The 14,718-nt window shown below is 45.7% G+C and overlaps 1 protein-coding gene across 1 annotated transcript in view; it reads left to right on the top strand.

Moving 5' to 3' along the window:
- Positions 1-413: 413 nt before the first annotated feature.
- Positions 414-14,718, top strand: part of NCEH1 (neutral cholesterol ester hydrolase 1) — an 89,451-nt gene continuing 75,146 nt past the window's right edge. Inside the window, exon 1 of the mRNA XM_086944388.1 lies at positions 414-715. Within this exon, the coding sequence (XP_086800514.1) occupies positions 578-715 (138 nt within the window). The 5' untranslated portion in view covers positions 414-577. The remainder of the gene's footprint in view (positions 716-14,718) is intronic.

The following is a 14,718-nucleotide window of genomic DNA, read 5'->3' as shown; positions in this document are numbered from 1 at the left end:
CTATTTTGAGGTGTACCTAAAAAACAGTATTTTGTAAAAAATAACCTTGTTTTAAGACCTTCAAAACAAAGGTGAGAGAGAGAGTGTGTTTTGTCGGAGTGAGTGTTTAAAAATCCAAGGTGAAATCCGAGTACATTGAAAACTCCTGTACCCAAAAATGTATGAAATAATAAATTTATTAGGGGGTGAAAGTTCAGCTGTCACACACTGACGTTTCATGCAGGTTTTCATTTTTGCCTGCACTGAGGACCGCGTCCAGGAGGTGGCGCTGTGAACAGCGGCTCCCAGGCTCATTGTTGCGGTCCTTGGTGGAGGCTGCAACAGCACCCATGGGAAGGAGGGGGGAGTTAGGCGCATCCACCCGGACATCCTCCCTCTGCCTTTCCCATTGGCTGGCAGAGTCCGGAAACCTTGAATGAAGCTCCAGCGCCGGGCGCTGCTATGAGGATTATTTGCCTGCTGCTAACACCGGGTTGAGGCGTCTCGACATCCCTGTAAGGAGGGTGTATTTGGTATCACAGCGCCTGCGAGGCTCCTGGAAGCCCTTCGCCCCGCGGGCTAGCGCTGCACCGCAAGGATGAAGCCCAGCCACGCCGTGCTGGCCGCCTGCATGGCTCTGGCCTCGTACTACGTCTACAACCCGCTGCCGGACACCATCTGCGAGCCCTGGAAGCTGCTGCTGCTGGACGCCACCTTCAGGGGGGCGCAGGACCTGGTAAGACCACTGATGGGGGGGCTTGACCTCTGACACAGTCTATATCATGCACCATAGAAAGCCACCAGTGCCATAGAACGCCTTAGCTAGACCGATGTTTAAAGCAAACACCTGCCACATATGTGTAATCAGAATTTCTATAACACCCAGCACGAGTCATAAAGTCACAAGATCACCCCCCCCCCCACCACACACACACACCGATTACACAGAAATGCAAATTATCACTGAGTCATAAACAGACATTAGGCCCAGCTGTGACGAGCAAAACTCGAAATAACTGAAGAATGTAAACACACTGATAGTAACATAAAGGGGTGAATGAAACCACCACCGCCCCATTTGTAATAACATGACCTCCTGGAGGCGGGCGAGCCAAGAAATTCACAGAGAACCGAGCCAGGCAATTCTGACAGCCGAGACACGCACAGCGAGTCCTGTAAACGTGATAAATACACTTAAATTGGAAACCTTAGTTGCCCTCTTTAACATGTTTCAATGAGCGCACAAGATTACATCAGTCATCACTACATTGAGTGACGTTTTTAAAGTAATATTTTCTAAACATGAATTTACGAACATCCCCTCCCCCCTGCGATGTTTCCATGAGTGAACCAAGCGCCAAGAGTCAGGTCAGTTTTGAAATATATATATGGCCAATGTATCTATTATACAGGGATCAAATATGTACTTTGTGATTCAGTATCTGAATGAGGGTTTTGTATGGTGCACATCCTGCCCCAACTTACTTAAAGCTGCTCCTAATTGGACTGTCGGGGAAGACGAGCTACAGTGAATTAAACCGATTTGCACAAGATCAAAAGTGTGTACAGCGAGAAGCCAGGATTTGAGCTCAGGTTTCCAGTTAACACATCAAGTTATGTTAATATGAGTTGTAAAGCGCCTGAATCCCCGATGGGGTATCTCCGCGCGGCGCTACTGAGGAAACGCAGGCAGGTAGTAAGTATTATGTTATGTTAATATAATTTGTAAAACGCCTGAATCGCCCGATTGTGCAATTCGGTCATTGAATATACAATCCCTTCCTTCTAGTTTAAGGCCAAAGCATACGTTATTTTTTTTTAAATAAATTGCTGCTCCATGTTTGTCCCGGGAGTTAAATAAAGGCAACTTGCTAAATATATTTGTTACGTGTTCCACCACTCTGACGCTCTACGGGGAATCTATCTAGACAACGTTGTTTGCGTGATTGGTTACACAGAAGGGGTTAATCAGAAAAGAGAACGGCTAGGGGATGGGGCCTACTTTAGAACTGGAGAATTACGTGTGAGTCCCAGCGTCAGCTCAGCACAACCCGTGATTCTGGGCAACTCAGTTAATCTCCTAAAAAATGAATCTGACCACGTGAATGTAACTTTAATGTCCTTGGACCCAGTTTGCGCTGCACAAAGCTGCAAACAAATAGAAGTTGTAACACCCGAGTAAAGTGCATCTAAGTTGCTGTCCATTGTACAAGGTAAGTGTAAGGACAAGGCGCTCTGTTAGAAACACTGGGATCCCCCGAACTACCCATTAAACTGTGCCAGCCGGTGCCACATCCCAAATAGAGATAATTAAACAGATTAGCAGAAGTTAGTGGATTGGCAAACCTAAGAGATTCCAGAGTTTGTTCTTGGGATCACACCACGAGTGGGACATGTATGAAGTCCAGGCATTGGATTGTATTTGCATTTATATAGCGCTTACTACCCCCGACGAGGCTTTGAAACCCCTAGGCGGTCACTAACATCTTCAACATTTAAAATCTGTCAATGAAAAAAGTTCAAACAAAAGAGCACCGTATTATATTTGATATTTTCCCTTTTAGAATATAATTTCCAGCTGTCCTGCCAATTAACCCTCATGTCTTTTAAAAAACGTAATTATTTAGTGGAAAGGGAAGTGGCAGGGAGACGGGGCTCGGCTCTACTACGGCTTGACAGGCCCACGGGAGAAGGGCCGGGCCCGAGCCAGACATTCAGCTCGAGACACGTTTAATTAACCCATCTGTAGCTGCCTCACTAATGTACATCCATTTTGAGCATTACGGAGTATGTTATGATTCGTAATCGCTTGACCTGGCCCTACACAGAGCCCCCAACAGGTTTCGACCAGCCACGCTGGCTTCTCGCCCCTTGGGTTTGAGAAATGACCAAGTACACACATTGCAACACTGTGTGTTGGCATACAAGAAATCAGAGCAGTGGGGCAAGGTTATCTCGGCCAGTGCATATAAGAGAACACAGTGTGCTGTTGCACATCAGTTGGCAGCATTGACCTTCTGGCAAGGTTTGACCTTCTTGAGTGTGGGCGGTGGGGCACATTTCTCAGTTTCTGGTGCAGGGCAGTGGCGTGGGTGCAAGAGTCTGGAATAGAACCGAGGAAGTCGGAACACTCCTGTAGCTCTACTTCCTGGTATTGCCCCTGCTTAACTTGTCAAATAACTAAGAGCCGGGGTGTGGTAAGAAGGCACCTCCAGACCAATGGGTTCAAAGGTAGTTTATTAAAGTATATTCAGTCCAGGTGCTCCCAGTTTGTCGAGTATCATCTCAGTCACACTCTCAACATTCTATCGCTGGCTTCAGCTGATTGCACGGGCTAAACCAAGGTGGGGAAAGAGTAGTGGGGGGGGGAACAGGAAGGGTGGGTGAGACCATGGGGAAGTTACAACACATCATCCTCCCTAGGGAGAACGCCAAGGAAGGAAAAGCAAGGAGCGAAGAGCCCGAGAGTGAGAGGGAGAGAAAGATAGAAGTGGATTGGGGGTAGCGGGTGGAAAAGGAGGGGGTGCAGAACCACAAAACTAAACATTACAATAATGCCAAAACATAGGGTCTTGCGCAGAAGACCACTTATTCGGTTCCCTACATGGGTTTAAAAGGTGGGAGTATAATGAGCACCCCTAGACAATGGCATCCCTGACCATTACCTCATGTTGTACTGTCTATGCCAGAACGGGGTGGTTTTTTGTCTGCAACTTTCTCTTCTCTGCCCCTTTTCCTGCCCTCTGTCACCTGACTCCGCATTCCCCTCACTTAATTGGTTGCCTCTCATGGTAACCGGAACTACCTGGTCTTGGCTCCACATTTTCCCATCCTCCATGACTACCACATTGCTCTTAACTTCCTTTATTTTCCCTGGGGCGTAGAACCCGTCTCCTCTTTTCCCTAATTTGTCAGGCTTCCTGATATACACCATCTGTCCTCGTACCACTCTTTGTATTTGCTTTGCTTGTCTTCAATTTTCTTCCTCATCTCCTCCTGATCAATTTCCACATTAACATTTTTGCCTATCCAATTCGGGGAAAGCTTGGTTCCAGCCTTCCGTCCTCTCAACAGCTCAAACGGTGAGTGTCCTGAGGTGGAGTTGGGGGTGGTATGATATGCCCACAGCGTTTCCATGATGGCAACCTCCACGTTTTTCCCCGACTTGCTGGCCAGATTCATGCAGTCCTTCAGCAGACGGTTTGCTCTTTCCACTTTTCCATTCGCCTTTGGACAATACAACAGTGTACAGACATAGGTAATTGAGCAGTCTTTTAGAAACTCCTTCATCTCCTCCGAGATCAGTTGCACTCCATTGTCTGTTATCAACGTTGTTGGAATTCCCTCTCTTGCAAACACCTCTTTCAAGAAGTGTATCAAAGACTTGGTATTGATATTACATACCATCTTGTGAGTTATCCAGTTTGAGTAATAGTCAATCAATACCAACAGGTACCAGTCTTGGGAGCCTCTACCATGAATGGGGCCTGTAATATCAAAACCCAGTTTTTGCCAAGGTGCCATAGGTACTTCAACCGGGATTAAGGGAGAATGTTTAGTTACTTTTGATTTGTCACTTAAGCTACATGCGTAACAATCGCGTACTTTTTCCTCCATTTCTCAATCCATTTCTGGGAACCAGTGGTCTGCTCGTAACCTTGACTTGCATAGACTTCTGCCCAAATGACCTTCATGGGCCAGAGAGATCACTTGACCCCTCATCCCCTCAGGAGGAACAAGTTTTCCTGACTTCAAGATGAAGTTACCCTCCACCGATAGGTCTTCCCTGACATTCTAGTAGGGTTGAATTTTAGTGTCCAATTCCTTGCACCTGTTTGGCCATCCTGACACGATATACTTCTTTACCCTCTTCAAAGTTTCATCCTTATCCATCTGGTTTTCCCATTCTTCCTTCGCCACTGCCGCCACGCTGACTTCCAGAATAGTGTCATCTACTTTTTCCTCCTCAGCATCGCAGCATATTGGAGCCCTTGAGAGGAAATCTGCCACCCTGTTTTGCTGCCCCGGAATGTATACCGCTCTGAAATTAAAACCTTGCAAGCCCAACACCCACTTCGCTATGCGCGGGGTAATTTCCTCCATATTTATTTTTGTGAACAAAGGCACCAAAGGCTTGTGGTCTGTATGCACCTCGAATTGTACTCCCCACACGTAATACTTGAAATGTTTGATTGCCCAATATACGGCTAGGGCCTCCTTCTCCACCGTGGAATAGTTGGCTTCAGGAGCGGTGAGGGTTCTTGACGCAAAAGCTACGACTTTTAACTCCTTCTCCACTCGCTGAGCTAAGGTAGCGCTTATACCATGGTTGCTGGCATCTGTAGAAATTAAGATGTCTCTTTCAGAATCAAATTTTCCTATAAAGGGTGCCTGTATGATAGAATTCTTTATATCTTTGAACGCCGTCTCTTGGTCTTCTCCCCAGTTGAAGATGCTGTCTTTCTTTACCAACTCTCTCAAAGAATAAGATCTGGTGGCAAAATCTTTGATGAATTTCGCCATGTACTCCGCCAGTCCCAGAAATGACACTACCTCTTCTCTGTTCCTTGGCGTGGAAGCATCTCTAACTGCATTGACAAGATCGCACTTTGGTTTGATGCCTTCTTCCGAAATAGTGTGGTCCAAATAGTCCACCGAGCTCACACCCAACTTACTCTTGCTCACTCTGGTAGTGGAACCTACGTCTCTTAATTTCCTTAACACTTCTTTGATGTTCTCATTATGTTCCTTCTCATTTGATCCATATATCAGGATATCATCCTGGAAGCACATTGCTTTTTCGCAGTCTTTCAGAATGTGCTGCATTACCCATTAGAAGGCTGCAGCCGCAGACGCCAAACCAAACCGCATCCGCAGAAATTAAAAATTTCCAAAAGGGGTTGTGAAGGCAGTCAAGGACTGTGACTCCGGATGTAGCTCTATCTGATAATAGGCCGAGGACAAGTCCAAGACACTGAAGAATTTGTCCCATTGAATGGTGCTCAGCATCTCCCCGATTCTTGGGAGGGGATATCTATCTACTTGAATGTTTGCATTCAAGCCTCTCAAGTCTACACATAGCCTAATGTTCTTTCCACCATCCTTGGTCGTGATGACGACCGGAGCCAACCATGCAGAACTTTCAATCTCCTTGATCACCCCTTGGCTGGCCAGTTTTTCCAATTAGTTTTTTAATGGCTCCTTCATGCGCAGGGGAATGGATCGTGTTTTATGTACCACGGGTACAGCTCCTTCCTTGAGAGTTATTCTGTGCATATAATTCTTCAACACCCCCAGTTTTTCATTAAACACATCCTTAAATTCCATGGTTAAATTTTCAGCAATACTAGGTGGTTCCACTAAAAGCACTTGCTCTCTGTTGTTGGGATCTAGCTTAATCCCTAATTCTTTCTGGTGCTTCCACCCAAGAAGGCTAGAACCCTTGTGGCCACATATACTTTTCCCACCGTGTGCCTGTCCTTAAATGTAATCCTCATTTTCGCCATCCCCTCTAATGGTATACGTTCCTTGTAGTAACCTACTGGACTAATGTCAGCTTTCTCTAGTTCCACACCATGTTTTGAAAACTTTTCTTCAAACACACTTTTGTCAATCAAAGTATAAGGAGAGCACGAATCAGCATAAACTTCAAATTTCTCTCCATCAAGGGTAATTTCACATTTTGGATACTCATTACTTTCCTTCTCCTCATCATGCCCCACTTGAAATATAAAGGTTTTCCCACCCCCTTCTCCAATTTCTGCATTTTCCACCATGTGTACTTTTGAATTGATATTCTTACAAACTTTTGAAAAATGCCCTCTCCTGTTGCATTTCCTACATAACACATCCCTGGCTGGACACTTCCAGTTGTTTGCCAGATGGTTTGGACTACCGCATTTGTAGCATAATAACCCTTGTGTGTTGCTGCGTTGATTGCTCTTTGCTTTTTACCCACTTTACACACTGTCTCCCCCTCATGTACCACCTTGCTCTAATTTTTGTCTCTGGAAACCCCCTCATGTATTTTCATCTCCTTCATGCACAACGCAGTGTGCTCCAAACCTTTAGCAATATTTAATGCTTCCTCTAGGTCAGGATTTCTAGTGAGGAGTTCCTCCTAGATCCTAGGATCATTTGTACATCTTACAATCTGGTCTCTTATCATAGAATCCGTCAATGCCCCAAATTCACACGTGGCAGATAAACCCCTCAGGACTGCAACATAGTTAGTGACTTTTTCATCTTTCTTCTGCGCTCTTTTGTAAAATTTGTGCCTCTCTAGTACTACATTCAGTTTAACTTTAAAATGTTCCTCCAATTTCCTCAACGTATATTCATACACATTAGTCCCTTCTACCTCTTCCTGTTCATCGTCAACCTGCCTGCCTGTTATGTCCTCAAAAACCTTCCTGCCATGAATCCCCAAGTTGTGCAGTAATATGTGTTGTTTTCTCACATTGTTGTAAGTACCTCCCCCTATTGCTATGAGGTATGACTTGAAAATACCTTCCCACCTCTTCCATGGGATGTCAGGCTCTCCCAGATCATTTAAGAAAGGTGGGGGCTGACTCATTCCTGCCCCTGCCATGGCCATAAAGATAGGATCCCTCCCTAAGGAAACCTGTAACTGTCACTTAATGCTTCCCGAATCAGAGCCCTATTTGCCAAATGCTAGTAAATACATGAGAAGGGTAAGTTGGAGGGAAAGATAATGGTATTACCAGGGAGGTGAAAATCACCTACTATCAGAGTGTGTTTCTACTTTCCCCCTTTATTCACCCTTAATTTATAATATTTTGCTCATAAACGACCTGTATTGAAAAAGGAATTAGTCCTCTTTCTTCCTCACTGAATTTCCCTCACCAAACCAATAGCAAAACGATACTACAATCAAAGGCGGGAACTTCCTGTGAGGAACGTCGCAGGCTGGACGGGGAAAGTCAGTTTGGCATCCGGATCGCCTACGTTCCTCTTGCTTCCCAGTCCGCCGCTCAAAACGCCACACGGCACCACTTTCCACACAATTGTCGACGATAAACGACACTCCGAGGCAGTTCCCACACGGCGTCCACCGCCAAACTTCAAAGGAAGACGCCTCGCTCACCCCTCTGCATCAGTCACAGTATGGAGATCTCCGCGGTAAACAGCAGTGGATCCTCGCTCATCTCCTCATCCCACTCGCAGGACATTCCTCCTGCGAAATCGACTCCGCTCACCATCCTTCGCCAGTCACCGCTGGCAGGAGATCACAACAGCAAACTGGGCGGCTTTTCCACTCCCTCACCACAGGCTCACCTCCCGCTTTTCTTCCTCCGGATCCTCCTCGGGCAGAGGTGCCTATTTGTCACAGATGCTGTTCCCCAGCCAGATGAAGCAAGCAACAGTTCACCATCTTGGCTTCCTTCCAGCTGCCGCCGATCGTAAAAGTCTGCACTCCTTGCCTTCTCCGTCAGCTCCCTCAGATAAGCACACAAGAGACTTCAGAGAAGACACACCTTGGGATGGGTAAGTGTCTATTTATTTTCTATACTCCGACCAAGCTTCCTATTCAGCTCCAGGGGGGAAACACCTTGCTGACCCTGGCTCAGCCTCCTTCCAACGTCGCCAAAAATGTGGTAAGAAGGCACCTCCAGACCAATGGGTTCAAAGGTAGTTTATTAAAGTATATTCAGTCCAGGTGCTCCCAGCTTGTCGAGTATCATCTCAGTCACACTCTCAACATTCTATCGCTGGCTTCAGCTGATAGCACGGGCTAAACCATGGTGGGGAAAGAGTAGGGGAGACAGGAAGGGTGGGTGAGACCATGGGGAAGTTACAACACGGGGCCTATGGTTTATTATAGGGGACCACTTCGAATGCCGGGTTTCTGAATTCTGAGGCTGTTTCTATATCTTGCTACTTTCTTCCACCATCCTAAATTTCTCTACTTGGTTGTATCATTCTTTTTCATCCCTGCTTTATCCCTTTGTCGCCGCCATTTTACTACTTTTGTATTCCTCTTTCTTCCTCTTCCTTGCTGTCAGTCAAAGACTACGAACCCCCGTGACCACCAGGATCATAGAGAGACCTACCAAAAAGGCCTTTTCCACACACAAAGATAGAAATGCGAGCATATTACCTACGCGCACACCCTTCTTTCCCTTTCCTACACGCACTTTTTTTTCCCATCTTTTCACTCACCTTCACTCCTATAGCAGGACAGTACTGAGGGGGCCATCCGATCATGTACACCATATCGTGTACCTCAATCAGGTACGACCAAGTTGGGGATGATACCCCGTGAAGGGAAAGCGATGTTTAAATGTATGTGTAAAATTCCTAATAAAATACTATGAAATAAAAAAATATATATATGCCCTCCCCATAGTGACTCTTATGTCTAGCACCTGCACAAATTAAGTGCAGAGTAGAGGGGCAGCCTGAAGAAAGTTGACCTCCGAGGGAGGGTTCCATTTGTACCTTGAGTTGGACAAAGATGTTTTCAACCTCAATGTGGTAACTCGCTCCCCCAAAGAATAGTTTAGGGGTTTTGAGGAAAGATGCAAGGTATCCAAGTATCCACCCTTTGGATCCCGCCCTTGGTGACCCCCTTGTAATATTGAAGAGTTGGTCTGGTGGCTCAGTGCGCTTCGTATGCAGTCCTTATTTCTGCGGTTGACCTCATGGCAACATACACGAATCCTGGTTGGTTCACATAGCCTTTCATCATTCAAAGGTCGATTAATAATGAGAACATTTGTTTAGGTCAACCAACTCCACAGCAAACTATTGGGGGAATAATAAAATGCGTTTTTTACTTCCTTTAATAGAGCACTTTAAAATTACTACACATTATGAATTATTACAACTTATTAACCCATTTAACAAGTATGTTTTATAGTGATTACATTTTTGAAGAGTTTTTATCTATATTGTAATGCCCCTGAATTGCTATGTTTTTATTATTGGAGGATTGCTTGTCTTGCTATGAATTTTATATGATTGACTATTAAGGACATAGTTGTTGATCTTTGACGTCTAAATCAATCTTTTAATAAACCTGAAACACCTGTTATTCAGCGCCAAGACTCTTCAAATGGCGAATTTGCAGTATACATATTGACGTTATGAACTACACATAGTGGTGACGTGCACTATGCAAATACATGTTATGATTCCCAGAGTGGTGAACAGGCACTTTACAAATGCACATATTAAGAACGACCCAGACCGGTTGTTCCCGACCGGACAGAACATGCACCACACACATACACACGTTATGAACGACCCAAAGTGGTAAACATGCACTATACAAATACACACGTTATGAACGAACTACCCAGAGTGGTGACATGCACTATACAAATACACATGTTAAGAACTACCCAGAGTGGTGAACATGCACTATACAAATACACATGTAACGAACTACCCAGAGTGGTGACATGCACTGTACAAATACTCACGTTACGAACTACCCAGAGTGGTGAACATGCACTGTACAAATACACATGTTATGAACTACCCAGAGTGGTGAACATGCACTATACAAATACACATGTAACGAACTACCCAGAGTGGTGACATGCACTATACAAATACACATGTTAAGAACTACCCAGAGAGGTGAACATGCACTGTACAAATAGACACGTTACGAACTACCTGAAGTGAACATTCACTTACAAATACACACGTTCTGAACCACCCAGAGTGGTGACATGCACTACGCAAATATACACGGTACAAACTATCCAGAGTGGTGAACATGCACTATACAAATACGCACGTTACGAACTACCCAGAGTGGTGACATGCACTACATAAATACACACGTTACAAACAACCCAGAGTGGTGAACACGCACTGTACAAATACACACGTAATGAACTACCCAGAGTTGTGAACCTGCACTGTACAAATACACATGTTATGAACTACCCAGAGTGGTGACATGCACTATACAAATACGCACGTTTCGAACGACCCAGAGTGGTGACATGCACTACAGAAATACACACGTTACAAACAACCCAGAGTGGTGAACATGCACTGTACAAATACACACGATACGAACTACCCAGAGTGGTGAACACGCACTGTACAAATACACACGTTATGAACTACCCAGAGTTGTGAACCTGCACTGTACAAATACACACGTTATGAACTACCCAGAGTGGTGACATGCACTATACAATTACACACGCTACGAACTACCCAGAGTGGTGACATGCACTATACAATTACAGACGATACAAACTACCCAGAGTGGTGACATGCACTACACAAATACACACGTTACGAACTACCCAGAGTGGTGAACATGCACTGTACAAATACATACGTTGCAAACTACCCAGAGTGGTGACATGCACTACACAAATACACATGTTACGAACTACCCAGAGTGGTGAACATGCACTGTACAAATACATACGTTGCGAACTACCCAGAGTGGTGACATGCACTACACAAATACACATGTTACGAACTACCCAGAGTGGTGAACATGCACTGTACAAATACACACGTTACTCACTACCCAGAGTGGTGACATGCACTACACAAATACACAAGTTACGAACTACCCAGAGTTGTGGACATGTCCTACAAAAATACACAAGTTATGATCTACCCTGAGTGGTGAACAAGCACTATACTAATACACAAGTTGTGACTACCGAGAATGGTGAAAATGCAGTGTACAAATACACATGTTGTGACTAACCAGAGTGGTGAACATGCACTATACAAATACACACGTTGTGAACTACCAAAGTTCCCCTGCTGTTCCCTTAGTATAAACATCTCCTTTTTGCAAGCTTACCCATGTGGCAAAAAGATTCTTTGTACTCAATGACCGGTTTATAAAGGATCAGGGTGATGTAAAGCTGGCAGTTTATATACTACACAATACGAGTTGAAACATTCTATGGCTCTTCATAACATATATTGTTTTACTGCTGACATTTTTCCTAATTCAAAGCTGTGACCTTGTACAGTAGGGGGCGTCCAGTTAAAATGACCTTGTTAGAAATAGAATTAGTTTGATGGACAAAAGGATTGAGAGACACATTGAATGTGAACGCATCTAATGTACATATAATGTAGCTCAGTGTTAAACAGGGTAGCAGCTGGGAGAGAAAGGGGAGGGTTAGATACTAGGAGATTATCAAGGCTGCCGCGGAATTTCGTTATATTAATAAGATTAGATATTCACCCAAAAATGTAAATACCTCTAATTGCACGTTCATTCCAATGACGTAAAATCTGCTCCAAAGTTTGGGCTGGCCAGACCCCTTTGTAGGTCTCGCTCTCGAGACCTATTGTTGTTGAGATGCCTCTCAAGGGAGACAGACCGGGGCACGCGCAGATTGTGGTCTGTGGACGCGCTTCTAAAGAGTCGTGCTTGCGCAGATGCGCTTCCATAGACGCACACAGCCCCTGCTTTTGCTAGGCTAGCATGCATTAACTGCACACACACACACACACACACACAGCCAGCCCCCCTTCCTTGAACACACACACACGCGCACACACACTGCCCCCACCCCACTCACCGTATTGTGAGAGATCAAAGAGAGCGCACACTCAGGTGGTTGCCGTGCACACGTGAAGATGCACAGATGTGTACACCCTTGTGGAAAAGGTGCACAGAGTGCCACATCTGAGGTGTGGGATGTTTGCACGTGAGACCGGAGGCGAAAAGGACTTTAGGACGTCTGCTGGACAAGGGGTGCGCATACAGGAGAGGTGTTGTGAGAGGGATGCGTACAGGTGAGCTGCATGCGTGCACACATGACAGGCAGGGCACAGTTGCAGAGATGAGGCCTGCTGAGAGTGACTACAATCAGGTGTGCGGTGGGCTCGGCACTCACCAGTATCCTTCTCCAGCCTCCTGCCCCAGGCTCCCCCCGTGCTGGCTCTGGTGGTAGGGCAGGTAAGGGCTTTCATGGTGCTGCGGGTGTCCGTTCGGGCTTTAGGGGTAGCCCAGTGCTAGGCCCCCGTAGGCGGAGCCCCAGTAGGGCCCCTCGGCAGGGGGGTGGAAGCTGTGCAGGGGGTAGTGGCCCTGCGGTGAGGGGGTGCCCGCTCCGTACTCCAGGAAGGCGGCCTTGAAGTGGTCCGAGGCCCTCGGCCATGGAGCCGCTCATGCTGCGCAGTGGCCTGGGCGCGCGCCTCTGAAAGCAGCACGAGCCGAAGGCCACGCACCGCGCCGCTCTCATTGGCCCACAAGCCTGTTGTCCCCAGCTGAGAGCCACGCCTCCAAGTTGTTATCAGGGAGAAGCGACGCCACTCATGTTTATAGGCGGGTATCGAGCCTTATGCATCTGAAGCCGCTCACCAACAGCAATCCCTGCCCCCGAAGCGCTCTCTGCGAACAAGGTGAGCCTCCTCCACCTCGACTGTCAGGTCACGCCCCTGTGAAGCAGCTTCATACTTCCGAGTGGAGGCCGCTCTGACCCCGTGTGGCTTAATGTGACGGGGGGCGGCAGGACGTTTGAGCATTGAAAATGTAGCTGAACACACCATGGACAATTTCTAATGTAGTTTATGTAATGTCACAGGTTGAGCTTCCAGAAAATACCCGTTTAAATAACCACCAAAACTACGTTCAGCTATAAAGCTCCTCAAATCAATTACTGCTACATAGAGCATTCATTTTATTTTGAAAACTACAATCACTGAAAGAGAAATACATTCTATTTGATAGGAAGCAAAATATCCGGTATTGTTGTCTATGCACATTTTAATCAATGTACATATATATGCATAAATAAATAGCATGCGATTGAAAGGGCAATTTTAATTTCTGTTTAATTATCCAATTTCTCACAAAGTTAATCTTAACAATTGCCGAAAACCCCAAATAATTGGAACTGAGGCCGATAGCACGCAAACCTCCAGGATATGTCCCAGCACTTTACTGTTGCTTTCATTCAACTTTGATCAAGCAAGTTTCTCGTGACAGTTTACTGACTCTCTGCCAGATTATTTACAGAGCTGACAAATTGCCTTATGTCTGCTTTTTAATGTCAGATATTGATAACCCTGGCGCGACATTTAAACCCATCTACAATAAAATTTGAAACCAACATCAAATGTATTTTTAAATATTGTGCGTGTAAATGACTTTACTATAAATATTCAAAATTATTTGTATGGCATTTTCTGTATATATTAATTAGCTCAAAATCTTTCACTGATGAAGAACTGATGTTCATTTTTACATTAGACCTTCAATCCCTCCAGAATGTTTCTTAGGGATATTCAACCTTTTTTAGGTCTCGCTGGTGATGCAACGCAAAAGCTCTGTCGCCAGCGAGATCTATTGTGGTCGTCTTGCCTGCCAAGTGGTACAGACTGGCACACGTGCCAATTGATGTCTGTGGACGCGCTTGCGCAGACGCGCTTCCATATACACTCACAGCCCCTGCTTTCGCTAGGCTAGCATGCACTAATGATGCACACACACACACAGCCAGCCCCCCCTTCCTTGAACACACACACACACAGACACGTGCGCACACACACACGCGCACACACATACACACATACACACATACACGCACACACATACACACACACGCACACATGCATACAGAAATAACGAGTTCGGAGACCAATTATCAAACCTGATTGCACAAGACACACTGGGCGACTCCAAAAACTTAATTCTTGGCGACCTGAACATCCGGTGGAATGAGACCCACAACCCTCTAATCAAATCGCTATCTAGCCTCCTTGATGAGAACA

The sequence above is a fragment of the Lissotriton vulgaris genome, chromosome 11 (genome assembly GCF_964263255.1).
Source record: "Lissotriton vulgaris chromosome 11, aLisVul1.2, whole genome shotgun sequence".
Lineage (NCBI taxonomy): Eukaryota > Metazoa > Chordata > Amphibia > Caudata > Salamandridae > Lissotriton > Lissotriton vulgaris.
The sequence above is the reverse complement of the archived record's forward strand: the minus strand, read 5'-3'. Positions and strand labels throughout refer to the sequence as shown.